At 41.4% G+C, this 22,229-nt stretch overlaps 1 protein-coding gene across 5 annotated transcripts; it reads left to right on the top strand.

The window, feature by feature from the left end:
• Positions 1-6,482: 6,482 nt before the first annotated feature.
• Positions 6,483-17,384, top strand: ZNF879 (zinc finger protein 879). Of its 5 annotated transcripts, none has more exons than XM_055285009.2 (5): positions 6,483-6,611; positions 7,676-7,743; positions 10,168-10,294; positions 10,730-10,825; positions 15,175-17,384. In XM_055285009.2, the coding sequence occupies exons 2-5, from the start codon at positions 7,711-7,713 to the stop codon at positions 16,608-16,610; spliced, it is 1,692 nt and encodes a 563-aa protein (XP_055140984.1). In that variant the 5' UTR covers positions 6,483-6,611; positions 7,676-7,710; the 3' UTR covers positions 16,611-17,384. The 5 variants fall into 5 exon arrangements, with proteins under 5 accessions (XP_055140984.1, XP_055140985.1, XP_063498511.1 ...); XM_055285010.2 differs by having other exon boundaries at positions 6,486-6,739; XM_063642441.1 differs by lacking the exon at positions 6,483-6,611 and adding an exon at positions 6,765-7,488.
• Positions 17,385-22,229: the final 4,845 nt, after the last annotated feature.

Raw genomic sequence — 22,229 nt, 5'->3', positions numbered from 1 at the left:
CACAGTATAGGTATTTCTGAAAATTATTGTGTTGTACTGAAGACAAAAAATAAATAGAGGTATTGGAATAATAGGATTGTAACAGACCATTCAAAACATAAGGAGGTTTGGAACCAGAACACTAATGAAAACCACAATCCTAATGAAAAATAACAGCAAAGTTAAAAGGGCTTAATAAATTGTTAAAAACATAAGTACATATGTGCATATCTATACATACAAACTATAGTAAACTGAGAACTTGACCTTTTAAGAAAGATGAAAGTATGTTGGAGGGAAAGGATTTGATGAAGGGTTGATGCCACTGAGTTATGAAGACCCAACAGAAGTGTTTGTGAGAGAACAACAGGCCACACTAAGCTGAGAGAGACTGTGAGTCAAAGCTACAACAGGCACAGCCCCATATTCTCAAGTTGTACTCTCTCAGCTGTGTTGTTTGCCTGCATTCAGATCCTCTTACTTTGAGTGTAAAATATTAATATGCTGGTGGGAAATCCCACACAAACCAAGACACTTTCCACATATCAAGCTAATCCACAATACAGAAACATGTGCTGCAACAAAATATATTTTTTTCACAAACAATTTCAGAATAGAAGAAAAGAAAACATTTGACAATGCCTTTCGTGAGGCTAATACTTAGTATGAGAAATAAAATTTACAGGTCAAACTAAGGAATATAGATACAAAAATCCTAGTCCAATATTTGCAAACTGAAATACATAAAATGTCATAACCAAGTCTGGTTTGTCCCAGAAATGCACTTTAGCAGATTAATGACTTAGGAAATCTATTAACGTAATTCACCGCATTAACAGATTAAAGGAAAAACATGATTATCTAAATGGATGCAGAAAAAGTATTTGATAACATCTAATATTCATTCATCATTTTAAATGTTTCATAATCTAAGGATCTTCTTTAAAGTGATGAAGTTATCTACTAAAAGCCTACAGAAAATATTGCACTCCATCATGAATTATTTGAAGTATCTACTTCCTTAAAAATCAGAGCAAGACAATAATTCCAATTATCATTCCCTCTTGGGGGCACTCATCAGTGCAAGAAAAAAGACGGATAATGATTGATTTGGAAAATACTCAGCTTTCATCATTTGCAGGTGATATGATTGCTTACTATGTCAGGGTTCTTACAAACAGAGTTGTGTAAGTACATAGAGTTATTTATTTATTATATAGACAGATGTATTATATATATTTATTAGAAGGAATTGGCTCATGCAGTTATGAAGAATGAAAGGTTCCAAGATCTACAACTGGCAAGTTGGAGACCCAGGAGAGCCATAGTGTAGTTTCACTCTGAGTCCAAAGAGCCGAGAATCAGGAGAACCCATGGTGTAAGTTCCAGTCCAGCCAGTAGCCTTGAGACCCATGCAAAGCTGATGTTTCAGTTTGAGTCCAAAGCCAGAAAAAACTGATGTCCCAGCTCAATACAGTCAAGCCAAGAGGAGTTCCTTCTTACTCAGGAAAAGGTCACCTTTTGTGTTCTGTTCAGAGCTTCAATTGATTGGATAAGACCCACTTACACTGCATTAAACCAATCTACTTCACTCAGTCTATTGATTCAGATGTTAGCTCATCTGGAAATGCCTTCACAGACACACTCAGAATACTGTCTGGCCAAATGTCTGGGCACCCCACGAACCAGTCAAGTTGATACATAAAATTAACCATGATACCTACATAGAAAATAATATATAAATACAAGAGCAATTCTAAAATCATTTGCCTTTTATACACCAGCCACAAAAAGTTAGAAAACATAATCTTAAAAAAGATTCCATTTATAAGAGCTACAAAAATATATAGAATAACTAGGAATTATCTAAACAAAGGTGGGCAAAAATCTTTAAGGAGGCTCTTAAGACACTTTATTTAAAGACTTATAGAAGAACTAGATAAATTGGGTGGTTAAAATGTCCATGGATAGGAAGACTCAATCATGTAAAGATTCTGCTGCTTTTCAAATTGATCTACAGATTCAATATAGCCCCAAACTATATCCAAAAGGTGTTCACAGGGAAACATGCTGATTCTAAAATATATGTAGAAAATCAAAGGACTAAAGATAATCAGGTGCCTCTTCAAGGATAAAACAAGATGATGTATCAAGATGTATCACAAAGCTATATTAATTTATAAGCAATAATGGTGCAGATTTAGACATATAGATGAACTGTATAGAATAGAGAGTTCTTAAAATAAGTTACACATATATATAGAAAATTTATTAATGGAAATCCATATATATGGAAAACTGACATTTCAAAGTATAGGGAAAAGGACAAATTATCAGTAAAAGATTTTGAGTAATTTAGGTAACCATAATGAAAAAGAATGAAATTGGATCCCTACCTCATACCATACATAGAATTAATTCTAGATGGATAAAGACAAATATCACAAGAAAATTAAAAGATTTTTCAATGTATGAGAATATGTTCTTTGAACTAAGTATAGTGATTGTTAAATATGGTTAAAGAAACACTAAACATTCTAGCCCAAAAGGAAAAGAATTACTAAATTGCCTATAAAACTACAAACTTTTGTTCACAAAAATACACCATAAAGGGAATGAAAATTGTTGCCACGAACTGCCAGAAGACATTTGCAATGCAGGTAATTGACAAATAATCAATATGCATAATAGGTATAAGACATGAATCAGTGAGAAAGGCACAAACAATGCAATGGAAACATTGTCAGAACACTTCAGGGCACTTCACAAAAGAAGAAACTCAAACTGACCATAAACATAGGAGAAGTTCAACTTCCTTAACAATCAATAAAATTAAAATTAAAACATCAATGAGTTACCATTTAATTTTTTTGTTCCCCCTGATTGAATTGTGAAGAACTCTCATAAAACATTTTTACTGTAAATTTGTTTAATCACTTCATAGTTTGGCATTATATTGTCAAGTTGAAGACGCTGTGAAAGGAAAATAAATCTTGGGGCCCCAAAATCACACAGCTAAAGGGAAAAGTCAAGCTAGGAACTGTTTAGGGCAAACCTGCCTCCCATTCTATTCAAAGTTATCCTTCTGCTCACTGAGATAAATGCATATCTGATTGCCTCCTTTGGAGAGGCTAATCAGAAAAGAATGCAGCCCTGCACGGTGGCTCATGCCTATAATCCCAGCACATTAGGAGGCTGAGGTGGGTGGACCACTTGAGGTCAGGAGTTCGAGACCAGCCTGGTCAACATGGCAAAACTCTATCTCTACTAAAAATACAAAAATTAGCTAGATGCGGTGGCAAGCACCCGTAATCCAAGCTACTCAGGAGGCTGAGTCAGGAGAATTGCTTGAACCTAGGAGGCAGAGGTTGCAATGAGCCGAGATCATGCCACTACACACTCTAGACTGGGCAACAGAGTAAGACTCCACCTCAAAACAAACAAACAAAAAAGAAACTGAAAAGAATGGAACCCTTTGTCTCTCACCTACCTATAACCTGGAAGCCCCCTCCCCGCTTGAGTGGTCCCAACTTTCTGGATGCAACCAATGTATATCTTACATATATTGATTGATGTCTCATGTATCCCTAAAATGTATAAAACCAAGCTGTGCCCTGACCACCTCAGGCGCATGTTGTCAGGACCTCCTGAAGCTGTGTCACAGGCACGCATCCTCAACCTTGACAAAATAAACTTTCTAAATTAACGGAGAACTGTCTCAGATATTTGGGGTTCACAATGCATATACCCAAAGCCCTGAAATTCCACTTCTGCAAGTGCCACCCCCCCAAAAAATTTCTCATTATATGGACACCAGGATTCAATGAGTGTTGTTTGTGGAAAAAACTCACAATGACCACTGACGGAATAATGAATAAATAAATTGTTGTACAGTTACACAATGTACACTAAAGAACAATCAAAATTAAGAATTTCACTGACATCTATCAAAATAGTTGAATCTTACAAACACAATGATGAGCAAAACAGCGAGCTGCAGAAAATTAGACATATATTTTATGGATACATAGTTGGAAATTTTATTTTTTAAGAATCAGTGGAATAAGAAAAACAAATCCAGGAGGATTGTTACCACTGGTGGTGGTGGAGAATGGGGACAATAATCAGCAATAATGAAAATAATAATAAGATGATAATGCCTAATACATATATAGTGTTTGCTATTTGCCACTGTCCCAAGTGCTTTTGATGCAGGATTTTTGCTCCATAGCTTAGCTAAGTCTGGGTTTTTGTCTCACAACCAGGAAGAATTAAGAATGCAGACACTCAAAGAGTGAGTCAGGCAGGGAGTTTTATTGAGTGCTGAAACAGCTTCTAATGGGGAGGGAACACGGGGTGGTCCCCCTACCTGAAGGCAGGAGTGTTCCCCATATGACTGAGCCTGGGCTTTTTATTGGCACAGAATGGGGAGTGTGTGCTGATTGGTTTGTGAGTATGCACAAAAGGTGAAAGTGAAGATACCACTCAAAGGTGGGCATGATAGTATAGAAAACCAATTAGGAAAGGGTAGGTATACATAAAACAGACGAAGGATGGGGATCAATCAGAGGAAGGTGTGCCAAATGGGAAGGAGGATTCTCAATTCAGTCAGAGGATTTACCCAGGACTGGTTACTCTGGGAACCTGTCCCTCTCTGCCTTCTGCCTTTATCACTTTTATATTTTATACCTCAGTTAATCCTCACAACAAGCCTCTAAGCAGTTACTTGTACTTTTTCTATTGGTGAAAAAGAAATTGATTTATCATTCTCAAGCATTGCATCAGATGTTTCCTAATTAAAAAATAATAAACCACAGAGTAAACAGTGTCAATATTTAATATCTGAAAGCAGAAAAAAGGCAGCATATTATTGTTGTTGTTTTCTAATTTGGAAATAGGGATGTAAATTCCAGAAGAAACAAATAAGCTTGAAAGAGGTAACTTCTAGCTGTGGTAGCCTCTTTGGGGAGGAGTGGTATAAGGGCCTGCTGTTTCATAATGGAACTTTCCCCTACCAGTTGGTGTATATACTATGTGCATGTGTTTCTTTGATACAGATAACTCACTGAAAAATATAGCTAGAATAAAATGCCAGACAGAGCTGGTCTCTGGATGGGCAAGTTCTTTTTCGATGCTTTCCTCAATTGAATAAATGACACAAAAGATATTGTTATGAATGAATTACAAAGGCATTTAAATTTCAGAATGTCATGAAAGATTGTAAGAAAAATTAAAAACTAGTATAATATTTGTAACAAAAAGATACAAATATCGAAAGAAAACACTAAGTCCTTGTTATAGAATAAAGGAAAAAAGGTAATATTATGGCTCTCATACAAATATAAAATGGACAGATGGTAAGATTTTTATCTAACTAATGAGGGAATCAGTAAGATTTTTAAAATCAGTTCAAAGGAAAACTCAAAGAACCACACATATATAAGCTGAAATGGATTTACAAATAGATGCGCAAAAGGTTCTATTCATAGGGCAAGAGTTTTTATAGCATCTTAACAAAAGAACAATACATTTGTAGAGAAGTGGCAATTGCATTCTACCAGACACAATCAATCTGCATTTCTATAAACAAGAACAGTTGCATAATTAGAAGTTTTCTGGCCCGCAGTGGCTCACGCATGTAATCCCAGCACTTTGGGAGGCCGAGATGGGCGGATCACGAGGTCAGGAGATGGAGACCATTCTGACTAACAGTGAAACCCCCATCTCTACTAAAAATACAAAAAATTAGCTGGGCGTGGTGGTGGGCACCTGTAGTCCCAGCTACTCGGGAGGCTGAGGCAGGAGAATGGCGTGAACCTGGGAGGCGGAGCTTGCAGTGAGCCGAGATCGCGCCACTGCACTCCAGCCTGGGCGACAGCGAGACTCCGTCTCAAAAAAAAAAAAAAAAAGAAGTTTTCTACAACTTCGAGGGTTGTAAATAGCTTCAAGACAATAAAAGGTTGAGGTAGTCCCTGAGGGCATTCCAGGCCGGATATCCAGTACATTTTTTGGTCCATATTAAAGTTTTTCTCATTTTTTCCCTACAGCCTCAAAACATAATTGGGAAAAGAAAGAATAATTTAAAAATAAATAAATAAATGAAAATAAGCATATGAGATAATGTTTTATAAATCAAAGAAATGCTCATTACAAAATTTAGACACAATTCCTTTTTAATTAAAACTGCAGAATGGACTGTAACAGTTCTGCCACCACCTGCGAATAATCAGCAGCGGCTAGTCTTCCACATTTAAAAATTCATACTCACTTTTCCGTCTTACTATTGTTGTCATTCTAATTACGAATACAATGGGTGGTTTAGCGGAGGGAGAGTAGTTGGAGCCCAGCTGAGGGGCTCGGCTTCAGCCTTCTCGAACTCCACAGCCCGACCGCGTTCTCCGCTCTCGGCGCTGTGGTTCCCTCTCGGACACCGTAAGTGGTGGTGCCGCGGCGACGTCTGGGAAATGAAGTCCGGCGGGACAAACGCTGCGGTTCAGCCAGGGAAACCCGTCGGCTCTCCGGCGCGCAGGCGCACTTGCGCCCGGCGGCGACGGGAAACGTCCCTGAATTAGGTGTTCTGCTCGCCTCTTGTGCGGTGTGCAGCTGCGCGCCCCCCGCCGTGGCGGGCCCAGGTACAGGCTGCCGGTGAGGGCGGGCCCAGGGCGTGCGGCTGCCGCGGCGGGACCAGGACTAGGGCTTGCCTCTGCGCGTGTCCGCCGAGCCCCGGCTCCAGGCGTCCGAGTCGGGGCGGCCTCGGCAGGTGAACCCGGCCCCGGAGGGGGCGTGGCCTGGGAAGGGCCTGGCGGAGGCCGGGAGGGCGCGTCGACGCCGCTGGACTCCTGGGCCGCAGCCTGGGCCGGACTCCGGGGGAAACGGCTCCAGAAAAGAAACTGCAAAACGCCGCTTCGGTTCAGGGTCCAGAGCCCTCCAGGCGGTTTTCCGCTCTTAGCGCTTGTGGGTTTAAGCCTCCCCCTACTCCGTTTCCCGGAGTTTAAACTTTATATTTACTCGTTTTTGGCAGTCTTGCTCGTTTGGCAGTGTTTTCCTACAGTCAGTCCTAGAGTGATTTAACTATTTCCTTTTTTATTTACCGTAACCATGTCCACTTGCTAAGTTACTTCCCATTTCTCTAAATTTTAAATCAATTTCTAGCCAGTGATGCTATTTTCTTGAGCCCTTGTTTTTTTGGGGCCGGGGAGAATGGGTAACGCTACCTTTAAGCAGCTTTGATAACTGTTTTTGATAAAGGAAGTAAATCTTACAAGAGGAAGAAAAGAGGACTAATTTTTGGTTGGCTGTTCCTAAAAAAGAGCATCAGTTCTTCAACTGCTGTTTTTCGTATTGAACAACATCCAAGTGCAGATGTGTGGAATATTGTGTCATTTCCTATTGCTTTATCTGCATGAGCCTTGCCTGATTGTGCCCTTGACCCTGTTAAGGCACGGCAGATGGTCTTCATCCCTTCGCTCCCTTCGTCTTTATCGTAAAGCGCTGGCAGAAAGGTAGCAGGTACGGTGACTGTGTACCTGCTTCCCACACTGGTTTAGGTGGCTGGACTGAGGGCCCCTCTGGCCTGGGCAGTTCCAGGCTCCTTCTCTGCAGGTGCTCAGCTTATGGCTTCTAACCTGGTCTGGCCTAATGAGGGTGGGCATGCAGGCTGGATGAAAAGACCTCACAGCTTCTTTCTCCATTCCAGGTGCCTTCCCCAAGAGAGGCAGCAGGGAGGGAGAAATGGCAAGGAGGTTGCTGCCAGCCCAGGTGCAGGTGAGTGAAGGCTTCTTTTTGCTTGAACTGCCTTCAGGGTCTAGACGTGGTAAACTTGTTCATCTGTTGTTGGGCTTCTCTACCCAGTGAAGCTCAGGGAAGGACCCGAGGGCTTGGTAGCTGATGAACTCTGGAAGGAAGGTGTTTCCCTTGCCTAAGAGCCTGTCTCATACTTTTTTTTTTTTTTCCTTTTTTGAGACAGGGTCTCACTCTGTTACCCAGGCTGGAGTGTAGTGGCACGGACACGGCTCACTGCAGCCTCAGCCTCCCTGGTAGCTGGGACTACAGGCATGTGTGCCACCACACCCGGCTAATTTTTTTATTTTTAGTAGAGACCAGGCTTCACCAAGTTGGCCAGGCTGGTCTTGAACTCCTGATCTCAAGCAATCTGCCCACCTCAGCCTCCTAAAGTGTTGGGACTATGGGCATGAGCCACTGCGCCCAGCCCCCGGTCTCATACTTTTTGACAAAGAACTTAATGGGGCTCCAACGCCAGGCCACTGCCACTACCAGAGCTTTGTGAAAGATCTAGGTGTTTTTGCCCTGTGGAGGACAAAGACACGGAGGAGTCAGATAATTCCTTCCTAACACTGGGAATTTGAAAAAGAGAGGCCCTGTATTCCCAGGACCTTGGGAGGCCAAGGTGGGTGGATCACTTGAGGTCAGAAGTTCAAGGCTAGCCTGAACAACATGGTGAAACCTGGTCTCTACTAAAAATACAAAAATTAGCTAGGCATAGTGGTCCATGCCTATAGTCCCAACTACTCTGGAGGCTGAGGCAGGAGAATCACCTGAACCCAGGAGGCAGGGGTTGAAGTAAGCGGAGATCATGCCACTGCACTCCAGCCTGCGTGACACAGCAAGACTCCGTCTCAAAAAAAAAAAAAAAAGCCAGGTGTGGTGGGTCTGGTGGTGTGCTCCTGTAATCCTAGTTAGTCCAGATGCTGAGGCAGGAGAATCACTTGAACCTGGAAGGTGGAGGTTGCAGTGAGCTGAGATCGCGCCACTGCACTCCAGCTTGGTGACAGAGGAAGACTCCATCTCAAAAACAAAAAAGAAAAAAAGAAATATGCCTGAAGGAGATAAGCTTTGTATGCCTTTCTGATTATGTACAGGATACTCAATTCAGCATTTTTAGAGTATTAACAAAGTGAAAACAACTTAAACATCCAGTACTAGGTGAGTTAAATAAACTAGATCATCTATACAGTGAACTACTAGGCAGCATGTAAACAGTGGTGACTAGGATGTAGTTATTTGTATAACATGATTTTATTTTTATTTAAATATAGAACCATATTTGCATGAAAATCATCTGAAGAGACATAGCAAAAAGTTAACTTTTTCTGGTGGTAGACAGTTAGACGAACACTTCTTGTTTTGCTTGTTGATCTTTTACAATTTTCTAATAAGATTTTTTAAGATGATTCTTTTGTTTTGTTTTGTTTTTTAAGAGACAGGATCTTACTCTGTTGCCCAGGCTGGATTGCAGTAGTGTGATCACACGTCACTGCAGCCTCGACCTCCTGGGCTCAGGCGAGCCTTCTGTCTCAGCCTTCTGAATAACTGGGACTACAGGCACATGCCACCACACCCAATTAATTAAAAATAATTATTTTTTGCAAAGATGGGGTTTCTCTATGTTGCCCAGGCTGGTCTCGAACTCCTAGGCTCAAGTAATCCTCCTGTCTCGGCCTCCCAAAGTGCTGGGATTATAGGCGTGAGCCACTGTGCCCAGCCAAGAAGATGACTCTCAGGAAAAGAAGGGGAGATGACCCTAGTTCAGTGCAGTGACATTCCATCCAGTGAAGGAGGAGAGAGGTAGAAGAACACGAGCTTCTGGGGTGGGGAGGGAGACTCCTGACCACACCCTTCTCTGACTTGAAAGGTTATGTAGCCCATCACCTGGGACCTCTCCTGACACAGCCATGCCTGGAACATTCTCATAGCCTTCCCTCCTGTGAATGTCAGTGTCCTCTTTCCCAAGACTCAGAGATGGCCCAAGTTGAGGCAGAACTAGGACTCAGTGACCGCCTTTCCCGGCAAGCCTGGTGGTGTTCCACATATACCTCCCTCAGTGAATGCACTGGTGCCTCCTTCCGAAACCTGACTTTCAGGTGTCACCTGTAAGATGAGGGTTTGGTCTAGGTGATTGGACGTTTCCAAATCTAAAGTTCAGTGTCTTCTTGCTCTGATTTTGTTTCATGGGTTCAAGTGCTTTTCTTCTTTGGCCTCTGTGTTGAAGCTTCCTGAGGAGACGGTGTTTCACTCACCATAGGTAAATGATAAATGTGTGCTTGGTAACTGAAAAGTTGTCCAGAAACACTTGAAATACTTAGAACCCTAAGTTGTGACAGGGTTGCTTCTCAGTCGTCCCATTGTGGGGACGGTCCTGGATGAACAGGAGTGGGTTTGCCATTCCAGGAGTCCGTGACATTCAGGGATGTGGCCGTGTTCTTCAGCCAGGACGAGTGGTTGCACCTGGACTCTGCTCAGAGAGCCTTGTACCGGGAGGTGATGCTGGAGAACTACAGCATCCTGGTCTCACTGGGTAAGGAACTTTCCTCCTGATGCAGAATCTGCCAAGAGAGCACCTTAGCACCCTCAGGGGGCACATTTGGAGGGTTTGGCCAGGTCAGCTCACAGGTGGGCTCCAAGAGTGGCCATTGCCATTCCCCTTGGTTGTACCGAGAGGCCTTGGCTTAGTAGAGTTGATGAAGGGTGTCTTTTCTCTGCTTTTCCTGTCTTCTGCCCACTGAGCTCTGTTGCCTGAGCCCCACAAGGTGTTCCTGCTGAGAGGAGTGCACAGCCAGAGCCCTAAATTTCTTCCTGAGACCACCTCCTGGTCGTCCTCTAGGAGCCCAATTTTAAGCCTGTCTCAGAACAAACCTCCGCCTTCCCTGTACCGCCCTTCTGCCCTGGGCACTCTGGGGCTGGACCTGCCTGCTACGATGGCCGCTCACATCTCTTTCTTGTTCATGAACAGGGATTCTGTTTTCCAAGCCAAAGGTCATCTCCCAGTTAGAGCAAGGAGAAGACCCCTGGATGGTGGAGAGTGGAGTTCCCCAAGGCGCACATCTCGGTGAGTGACAGAGTAATTGGGAGATGGGCATAACATTTTCCCACTGCCAGGGCACAGTGAGGAGGCTGCGCTCAAGGGTATCCTTGATGTGCCAGGCCAGGGGGAGTGCTGGGAAGGCGGATCCTTTCTCTCTTGATTACTTGATCCATCAGGTTCAGAGGAGGGTTGAATTCTCCCAATATGGGTTGCACTGTTTTCAGATGTCTTGTAATTTGCAGAATATGTAATACAAGATATCATGTGTAAAGGTTTATAATTCCTTTATCTTCCTTTTTCCTTGCTTTTACTGGATTGATTCTCTTCCTAAATTATTTTCCTTAGTGGCTTGAACATTACATTGTTTTTTTTTTAATCACTACAATACATCCCTCATAGTTTGATCTTGGAACCATCGTTTGCTTTGATTTCTTTGGTATACAACTTATTATGCATGGTTCAGCAGGGGAAAAAAAGCAGATATATGTGTATGTATTTACATACATGAAAGAGGGAAAGAAGGTGTGACAAACGGTAAGTTACGGAATGTGAGTGGGCTTCCAGATACTCATCATGCCATTCTTCTCTTTTCTGTGAAAATTTAGAAAATAATGCATCCCAGATCCCAGCTCCTAAGGCATGTCACTTACTCCCTGTATGCCCTTGGATGACTGCATTAGCAGCTTCCCCATTCGTTCTCCTGTGAATTCTGTCTGTGCTTCTGCAGTAGAGGAGGCCTCTGTTGAGCTTTACCACCTGTCTGGTGTTTTTTTCTCACCTGGGCAGGGCATGGGCTTTCTGGGTCAGTTCACTTTTGCGTTTTCATTCATGAACTCTGTCTTCACGTTTTTCCCTTTGGCTCGACTAGAATATTTTCTTGGGTAACGTTTTTCAGAAACGCTTATGTGTGCAATATCTGTATGTGTCAAAAATCAGTTGTTTTTTTCTCTCCTGAGATTTGTGTTTTAGATCTAGAATTCTGGCATTCTTTTTTTTTTTCTTTTCGTGTTGTCCAAACTGCTCCACTGTCTTTGGGCATGGAGTGCTGCTGACAAATAATCCCATTAGTCCGATAATATTTCCTATATAGGTAACTTGTTTTTTCTTTTCTATCTTCTCTTTGGAATCTCGTAGGACATCATCTTTATCTTTGAAATTCAGACTTTTCATTAGGTTATATGAAAGAGTATTTTTTTTTTCTTTGTTCTTTGGCACTTTACTGGGCTCTTTGCTTTGAAGATTCAGTCTTTCCTTTCATTTCAGGGATCTTTTGTTTCTGCCACATTCCATCAACAATGTGAGGCAATTGATTGCAAGAGTAGTGATATAATAAAATAGAAATTCAGTCAGACATCTAGAAAATAAATAGATCTGTAGTAAGGACCAGAATGGTAGCTGTAAATGAGTTTCAAATTTCACTCTGAGCTTTCTGGTTGGCAAATAAATCATTGGTATCACATTGTCAGTGTTGTTTTACAAGCATTTTAAAAAATTAATTATTTTAAATTTGTACAAATTCTACATGCTGTTGTAAAAATAGGAGCAAAAAAAAGTCACCTGGAATTTTACCAACTATGATCAATTATTGTTGTTTGTTACCCATTCAAACTGTGTATTTGTTTAAATGTGTTTGTGTGTGAGAGACAGACACAGTAAGAGAGAGACACAGAAAGATTGATTATACAGTTTGTTCTCGAGCCTGTTTTAATTGTGAATGTCCTTCAGTTATTCAGCCCTCAGTGAATAGAGGCCTACCTCATTGAGAGGACTATATTGTATGTTAAGCCAATTGAACAGCCTTCCTTTTGGAAATTTTAGTTTCCAGTTTTTCTCTGTTACTAATATTGCTAAGATGGTTATGGGAATACAAAGCCATAATATAAAGAGGCAAAGGTACCAAGAGTAAACCATCACAGTACAAAGACATGAGTATTGTGATTGAAAAGGCCAGGCATGTGGATTAAAAATCCACAAGGGATTTTTTGAAACACTATTCAACTTCATTAAATTAAAATCAGGCCGGGCGCGGTGGCTCACTCTTGTAATCCCAGCACTTTGGGAGGCCAAGGCGGGCGGATCACGAGGTCAGGAGATCGAGACCACAGTGAAACCCCGTCTCTACTAAAAATACAAAAAATTAGCCGGGCGTAGTGGCGGGCACCTGTAGTCCCAGCTACTCGGAGAGGCTAAGGCAGGAGAATGGCATGAACCCGGGAGGCGGAGCTTGCAGTGAGCCAAGATCGCCCCACTGCACTCCAGCCTGGGTGACAGAGCGAGACTCCGTCTCAAAAAAAAAAAAAAAAAAAATCAGTGAAATTCCAACAAAGCACAAGTTACCATTTTTCCCTTATTACCAAGGATTAAGAAATATATACCCAGTGTGTTGCCACTGCTGTGAGTGATAAGCAGTATCGTTAGTGGGACTGCAACTGGTACAATCTTTCCGAGGATGGTCTGGCTTTATTAAAATCAACTCCAAGTCTAGAAATCTTAAGATAATTTCCTCACAGATAACTGTGCAGAGTTACAAAGATGTTGTAAAAGAATGTTTGTTATAACATGAGGCATCACTGCCACAAAAGGAGGAGGGTAAATGACTCTCAAAAAGGGATTTATTAAATGATGATGTTTTCATGCATTGGACATATTATATAGCCATTAAAATGATGATGTCGGCCTACATTTATTGACATGGAGAGAAGCTCATGATTTTTAAGTGAAATGGAGGTAAAGGAAGCTTAATTTCAACCCATTTTAATTTTTCAATTAAGTGATTTTTTATATGCAGAAAATTCTGGTGAGCTACGTCCCACATATGATAGTGATTACAACTGCACTATGGGTGAGCTATATGTTCATTTTTATAGTTTTCTGTGTTTTTCTTATAATGATATCTTTCTTTTGTAGCTAAGAAAATAAAAGCTCTTTCATAAAATACAAAAGAAAATACATTTATTTTGAATCAATGATTCCATTTCTTATACTGTATCTTAAGTAACCAAAAAGGTAGACAAAAAATTACCCTCAATAATGTTCTTTTCTCCCACTATCCCCCAATGTCATGATAATGGTGTTGGTGTCCATTGAGTTGCCCAGACCAAAAGCTAGGAGTCATCCTCGAGTCCCCTATTTCATTGCCTCTGCGCTCTATTCGTAGGTGAAGATACCTGCCAGTGCTACTTGCCTAACTTCCCAGATACGCCCACCTCTTTCCATCTCTTATCACCACATGCCAGTGCCAGCCACCACCACCTTCATCCAGGAAGAGTGCAGCAGCCTCCTCATTGCCTGTTCTGCAGCTGCCCTTGTTCTCTTTCTCCCTGGCCCCATTACAGTTTGTTTTTCATACAGCAACCAGAGTGATCATTTTTAAACAAAAACCACGTCGTTTCATGTCCCTTCTAGCCCTCAGTGATGCTGATGAACTTCCAATATCTTCCTGTATCCTAGAAAACGCTCCATGATATAGCCTGGCCCACCTCTTTTCCTCGTTGGCGACACTCTGTCCTTGTTCACTCTGCTTCAGCTACCATGGACTGCTGTATGTCCCGGAAAACAGGAAGCTTATTCCTGCCTAGGGCCTTTGTGTTACTGTTCTTTCTGACTGGAATCACCTTTATACCCACACTTTTGTCTGGCCGGCGCTTGTTATTTAGATCTCATCTTTAATTTCATTTTCTTATCACCCAGTTTAAAATAGTTGCCTATTCACTCTTATTACACAGCACTTTGTGTTTTCTTACAGTTCTCATTGCTCCTTTGTACTGCTGTTGATTTGTTACTTGGTCATTGTCTGTATCACACTGCTAGAATGTAAACCTTGAGAGTAGGCCCTTGTCTGGCTTGTGCCCTGTCATTCTCAGAGTCTTAACCTTTGTGTAGCACACAGTAGGCACTCAGTAGATATTACTTAAGTAAGTGGATGCCATTATTTACAGCATTCTGAGGAGGCCTAGAGCAGCACTGCTTGACATCCTGTGTTTGACAGAGCTCTTCTCTTTCATTTAATTTTAGCCCCTCTGCAGTTTTTCCCTTGATATTTACCTGAGTGCACTGGTAGCTGCCCTGGGAGATGACGCTGAGGGACACAGGCTGTGCTCAGAAGGGCCTCATACCCTAGTGAGCTGTGCTTTGTTAATAGATCAAGCCTGGCTCCTCCTGTTGTCCCATAATTTCCTCAGCCCACCTATATGTAGGTTTCTTCAGACCCTTGCCACCCACACGTCTGTCATCCTGCTTCCTTCCTCCTCTTCTTTTTCCCATCCTTCTCTAAGATTTCAAGGCTTTATATTTTCTAACTATCCTTGTGTGTTTTTATGTCACTTTTTAAAATTCTCAGTTCAAGAGAGACTTACATGTTTTGTCTACTTTAGGATGGGAAAGCTTGTTTGAAACCATAGTTTCTAAAGAAGAAAATCAGGAAGTCATGAAAAAACTCATAATTGATGGCGCATTTGACTTCAAGTTGGAGAAAACCTACGTAAATGAAGATAAGTTAGAGAAGCAACAAGGCAAAAAGAACAGACTTTTCAGTAAAGTGTTAGTTACCATCAAAAAAGTCTACATGAAGGAGAGGAGCTTTAAAGGTATTGAATTTGGGAAAAACCTTGGTCTAAAATCATCACTTATTAGAAAACCCAGAATAGTTTCCAGAGGAAGGAGACCCCATTCACAGCAGTATTCAGTTCTCTTTAAACAGCTGGGGGTCAACACAGTGCGTAAATGTTATAAATGTAATATCTGTGGGAAAATCTTCCTCCACAGTTCCTCCCTGAGTAAACACCAGAGAATCCACACTGGAGAGAAGCTCTATAAATGTAAGGAATGTAGGAAAGCCTTCAGCCAAAGCTCATCCCTAACTCAGCACTTGAGGGTTCATACAGGAGAGAAACCTTATATATGTAGTGAATGTGGAAAAGCCTTCAGTTTCACCACATCTCTTATTGGACACCAGAGAATGCATACTGGAGAGAGACCTTATAAATGCAAGGAATGTGGAAAAACATTTAAAGGTAGTTCATCTCTTAATAATCACCAGCGAATTCACACAGGAGAGAAGCCCTATAAGTGTAATGAATGTGGGAGGGCCTTCAGTCAGTGCTCATCTCTCATTCAGCACCACAGAATTCATACTGGGGAGAAACCGTATGAATGTACTCAGTGTGGGAAAGCCTTCACTTCAATATCGCGGCTAAGTAGGCACCATCGAATTCATACTGGAGAGAAACCCTTTCATTGTAATGAGTGTGGAAAAGTATTCAGCTATCACTCAGCCCTTATCATACATCAGAGAATTCACACTGGTGAGAAACCATATGCATGCAAAGAATGTGGGAAAGCCTTCAGCCAAAGCTCAGCTCTCATACAACATCAAAGAATTCACACTGGAGAAAAACCCTACAAATGTAATGAATGTGGGAAAGCCTTCTCTTGGATTTCACGGCTTAATATACATCACAGAATTCACACTGGAGAGAAACCATATAATTGTAAGGAATGTGGAAAAGCCTTCAGTTCCCACTCAGGCGTTAATACTCATAGAAAAATTCATACTGGAGAAAAACCTTATAAATGTAATGACTGCGAGAAAGCCTTCAACCAAAGCTCAGCTCTAATTCAGCACCAGAGAATTCATACTGGAGAGAAACCATATAACTGTAAAGTGTGTGGGAAAGCCTTCAGACAGAGTTCATCCCTTATGACACACATGAGAATTCATACGGGGGAAAAGCCTTATAAATGTAAAGAATGTGGGAAGGCTTTTAGTCAGAGCTCATCTCTTACTAATCATCAAAGGACTCATAATTGAGAAAAACTGTATAAGTGCATGTAGGAACTGAAGTTATATTCCATACTGAATATCAAAAAATTCATTGTGGGGAGAAAGTGATGAAGAGTAGTTAATCATGGGTAGAACTTCAGAGTTAGACCTCATCAAACATCAGATACTTCATGATGCAGGGTAACCTTGGGAATGCTAGAAAAGCTTCTGTAAAATGTTTATTCGTATGTTCTTAAGTTATTACCATGAAACCGAGAATTTTTAAGATTGCAGGGTTAGTATTTGATTGTCTAGTGATGTACGATAACAGCTACCAGCTTTCGTATATGTACGATAACAGCTACCAGCTTTCATGAGCATCACTGGGAAGCCTGCTGTTTATGTACAAGTACAGCCATAAAATCCAGACACAGATAAATCTAGGAATCTATTTTTTGAAACTATTATGCAAGCCAGTGGTACTAGAAAGAATGTTTTAGAAAAGAAATATGTACAGGTGATCCATAGCTACCTCACTGTCACTAAAATGTTTTTTAATAGTCTTAAAGCAGATTCTGTACTTCATGGTTAAGACTTTGAATTGTTTCTCTGCTTTCTAAGCCATTCACCTGAGAAGAAAATCACTCCATAAACTATGCAGACATACTATCTTTCAGTTTTCTTCCTGACTACTTGTTCCAAACTCTGAGTCAGATCTAAAGTCACTTTAAGTCACAGAACGCATGGTATTTCACTTGTTTTTCTCATTAAAAGTGATTACCTTTGCTGTATTAAATTGATAAGTAAAGGTCATTCAACCACTGCTTTTGCAATTTACTGAAAAATGTTATAAATTATCTCAGAATGTAGCCAATAGCAAGCACAGCTCAGCTCCCAGGGTGTGCCTGCTTCTGTGAGTTTTCTGGTTACCAGCCACCAGAAGGCCCAGGAACAATGTAGAACTCAGGTCATCATCCTTGGAGGTAAAATGAACCTATGACTTTCACCCTTACTTCCACTTTTTCGCCTTCATCAGACAATGTTCACTTTCTCCCCACACTCTAAAGGTCACTGGGCAAGTATTTAGGCTCTGAGTTCAGATGCTGTTTCTTCCAGAAAATGGACTTACACTCTTCAACAAGTGATTTAGCTCATTTCAGCATTTCTAAAATGTGAATCATAAGATTAGCAAGCTAAAAACAGTTATCTCACAAGTCAAACTAAAATTGTTGGGCTTTACAGAGGCTAACATCTAGTTTAGCTAAGTTTATCAGGAGAGGGCAAGCACTTAAGGGCCGAAACCACCCATTTCATAAAGTGCTAAGTTGTTTTTCTGCCAAAGAACTTTAAAAAATAGGAAGCAGGGCCTGGGCGCGGTGGCTCAACGCCTGTAATCCCAGCACTTTGGGAGGCCAAGACGGGCAGATCATGAGGTCAGGAGATCGAGACCATCCTGGCTAACATGGTGAAACCACGTCTCCACTAAAAATACAAAAAAAAAAAATTAGCTGGGCGTGGTGGCGGGCGCCTGTAGTCCCAGGTATTTGGGAGGCTGAGGCAGGAGAATGGTGTGAACCCGGGAGGTGGAGCTTGCAGTGAGCCAAGATCGCACCACTGCTCTCCAGCCTGGGTGACAGAGCAAGACTCCATCTCAAAAAAAAAAAAACGAAAACAGGAAAGTGTTATTGGGAGCATAGCAAAAATCACTGAATAGCGTTTTTGCCTTCTGGGTTACTCAGTCTCATTGTTTCAGACTTGTGAAGAACAGACTTTTCTGGATCATTGAATGCTTCATCTCTAATCCTTACTTCCCACAACTGCTCAGTTTTTTTGTCTCTACCTAAGTTGGAAAAATTCCTAGGGAAATAGAACTTCCCAACTATTAGTAGTTTTAAAATCATCAAAAAGTTAAATCTGAATTAAAATCCCACAAAGAGAACATTAGGCCAAGTTATTTTTTAAGACAAGATCTGTCAAAACTTGAAGTAACAAATAGATCAAGTTTTATGGAAAGTCTCCCAGAGGAGATAATGTAATAGCACGATTTTGCTAATATAACCCAGTGCCAAAGCCAGGTAAAGTACAAGAAATGAATATTATAGACCAGTATTACCTATGAACAAGAGGTGAAATCCCAAGCGAAGCATTAACAAACGGAATCCAGAGCACCTAAGCACAGTTAATAACATGATAAATGTAGGTTTATTTATAGAAAGCCTACTGAGAAAGAATGGTAAGATGTTAGAAGCATTAATGACAGGAAATACGGAGAAAGAATCAACTGTAGCTGGGCGCAGTAGCTCACTCCTGTAATCCCACCACTTTGGGAGACTAAGGTGGGTGGATCACCTTAGGTCAGGAATTCGAGGCCAGACTGGTCAACATGGCGAAACTCTGTCTCTACTAAAACTACAAAAATTAGCCGGGTATGGTGGCACATGCCTGTAATCCCAGCTACTCAGGAGGCTGAGGCAAGATAATTGCTGGGCCCCAAGGAGGCGGAGGTTGCAGTGAGCCGAGATCGTGCCACTGCACTGCAACCTGGGTAACAAGACTGTCTCAAAAAACAAAAAGAATGAACTGTTCAAAACTGGCTCTGAGACAAATTATTCACAGAAAAAAAATTAGATCCCTACCCTCACCATAACAATTATATGAAAAGCAAAAACTGAATAACTTGGAGGAATATGTAAAGGAATAATTTTATGTTCTTGAGATTGGGAAAGATTTCTTAAACAGGCTACAAATTAGCTATATAAAATTTTTTATGTATTTGCTCATATGAAAGAATTGCTTACCAAAGTATACAAAAAGGGAGGTGAAAAGTCAAGACACAAAATCAATCTTTCCACAGTATGCCAAACAAACTATTATAATCCAGAAATATTTGTACAAATCAATAATACCACTAGGAAAAAGGGCTAAATATATGACTACTTATTTCACAGAAAAGAAAATACAAATTTCCAGAAACACAAAAAGGTAATTAACTTCATTAGTAGTTAAAATGCAAATTAAGGCCACAGTAATGTATGATTTTACAACCAGAAATGAGGAAAAATTAAAATGTGTGACAATACTGAGCTTCAGGATGTATATGGAATAAGAAATTCATTCGTAGTGGGAATATAAGTCAGAGATCACTGACATAACGCTGAACTTGTGTGTGCTGTGCACATCTACATAGATACACTTGGAGAAATGATTGCATGGGGGCATCAAGGGATGTATAAAGATATTCTTAGCGGCACTGATCATCATACCAAATGACTGTAAGTAGTCTGAATGCCCATTAGGAGAATGGATATATTTTGGAATGTTAACACAGTAGAAACAGCGGTGAAAATGAATAAAGCTAAGCAAAACATGGATGAAGCTGGCATGGTGGAGCACATCTGTAGTCCCAGCTATCCTGCTGAGGCAGGAGGATCACTTTGTTGCCCAGGTGTCCAAGACCAACCTGGGCAACATAGCAAGACCATGTCTCTAAAACAAAAAAAGGGATAGATTGAAAAACACATTTTTGAGTTTTTAAAAGTCATTGGCAAACTACATAGGGTATGATACAAGTTTTTTGCAAAATTATATATTAAAAGATATATACCGGCCGGGCGCAGTGGCTCACGCCTGTAATCTCAGCACTTTGGGAGACCGAGGCAGGCAGATCACGAGGTCAGGAGATCAGGGCCATCCTGGCTAACATGGTGAAACCCCATTTCTACTAAAAATAGAAAAAATTAGCTGGGTGTGGTGGCACATTCCTGTAGTCTTAGCTGCTTGGGAGGCTGAGGCAGGAGAATCACTTGAATCAGGAGGCAGAGGCTGCAGTGAGCCAAGATTGTGCCACTGCATTCCAGCCTGGGTGACAGAACAAGACTGCCTCAAAAAAAAAAGAAAAAAAAAAAGAAAAAAAGATACATACATGTGATAAAGATATTTAAATAAAAACATCAAATGATTGAGAATATATTCTAGTTATCCATTGCTGTAGGACAAATCACCCCAAATGTAGTGTTAGACAACAATGTATTGTCTATCATGAGCCCATTTTGGGGCTTAGCTGGGAAGTTCTTATTTGCTGTCTAATAGATGTGCAGTCGGAGCAGCTGGGGCTGAAGGCTAAACTGGGCTTCAGGATGGCTGGCAGTTGCTGATAACTGCTGGGTGAGAGCTGGCTTGGGCTACTCCATGTGGCTTGGGCTTCTTACAGAATGGGGGTTGATTTCTGAGAGGGAGTATCACAACAGCAAGTATTCCAAGGAGCTAGGTAGAAGTTGCAGATCTTAAAAGCCAGCCTTAATTCTGCTGTATACAATTGGTTGAGAATGAGTCAAATTTGGCCCGTATTCAAGAGTAGTTTAATAAACTGTGAATGCCAAGGGCATGGTTCACTGGGGAACTGTGTATGGAGACTAGCTACCACATAACATAAAGGACAGGGACTTTACAAAACTCTGGTGTGAGGCAAGGAGATAATGACTTGGGGAGAAGCACAGAGTCTTCCTCTACTTGCTTGGTGCTTGAGGGAGACTCCGTCTTCAGGAAGAGGCTGCTCCAGCCAGCCAGAGCCATTGTGTATGTCAGTAAAAAGAACTAATAGAATTTGTCCAACTCAATCCTGGGTGAATTGAGGAGGAATGAAACAGAGATCCTGAAGCCTGATCACCCAGGGTGATGTGAACATGAAGGTTAATACGGAATGAGCTTGAAGGTTGTACCTAACAGCCTTGCCACCATCAGAGCCTTCTTCAGGCCACTGCTGAACATGTGTCTCATTAACAAAGCTATCAACACTTCTCTCCTGTCTATAATCTTCCCTTCTCATTCATCTCCCTAGATATCCAGATAAAGAGAACATTGGTTCCTAACCGAAGTAAGGAAGTGCCCGGTAAATTTTGTGTACCTTAAGATAAATAGGAAGAGAAAGAATTAACAATCATCTTTAAGTTGTCAGCGCATTTTCTTTGCCTAAGTTCTCTTGTTCAGACAACACTTCTCAACAGACTTGTTCAGAATCTAGGCAAAAAGAAAAATGTCCATTTTCATGGCTTCCTAACAGGTCATTTTCAAAGCAACCTGGAAAATGCAGAATATGTTTTAACTTTTATAATATGGTTGACATGCCTGATGTGCTGTATGCAAAGAAATTACTTAAAATGCCCTTCTTTTCATGTGGTTTGGGGCGATTGCTGGCTGCCATATGATCAGGTGTTTTCTCTTGAATAGGTCTACGAAAAATGAACAGGCCAGTTGTATTCTAGACTGGCCCTTCATTGGACCTGTCTGATGCTTCTTCATGATTAGATTTATGCTATGCGTTTTTTTGTTTGTTTGTTTTTTGCTTTTTTTTTTGAGACAGAGTCTTGCTCTGTCACCTAGGCTGGAGTGCAGTGGTGCAATCTCAGCTCACTGCAACCTGCACCTCCTGGGTTCAAGCAGTTCTCTTCCTCAGTCTCTCGAGTAGCTGAGATTACAGGTGCCTGCCACCACGGCTGGCTAATTTGTGTGTGTGTGTGTGTGTGTGTGTGTGTGTGTGTATTTTTAGTAGAGATGGGGTTTCACCATCTTCGGCAGGCTGGTCTTGAACTCCTGACCTCATGATCCACCTGCCTCGGCCTCCCAAAGCCCTGAGACTACAGGCATGAGCCACTGTGCCCGGCCTATGCT

This window comes from Symphalangus syndactylus, chromosome 7 (assembly GCF_028878055.3).
Source record: "Symphalangus syndactylus isolate Jambi chromosome 7, NHGRI_mSymSyn1-v2.1_pri, whole genome shotgun sequence".
Classification (NCBI taxonomy): Eukaryota; Metazoa; Chordata; class Mammalia; order Primates; family Hylobatidae; genus Symphalangus; species Symphalangus syndactylus.
The sequence above is the reverse complement of the archived record's forward strand: the minus strand, read 5'-3'. Positions and strand labels throughout refer to the sequence as shown.

Coding starts and splice junctions, on each gene's coding strand:
- ZNF879 (XM_055285009.2), top strand. CDS start 7,711: ATGGCAAGGAGGTTGCTGCCAGCCCAGGTGCAG. Junction 7,744..10,167: donor TGCTGCCAGCCCAGGTGCAG/GTGAGTGAAGGC, acceptor TTGCCATTCCAG/GAGTCCGTGACATTCAGGGA. Junction 10,295..10,729: donor CAGCATCCTGGTCTCACTGG/GTAAGGAACTTT, acceptor GTTCATGAACAG/GGATTCTGTTTTCCAAGCCA.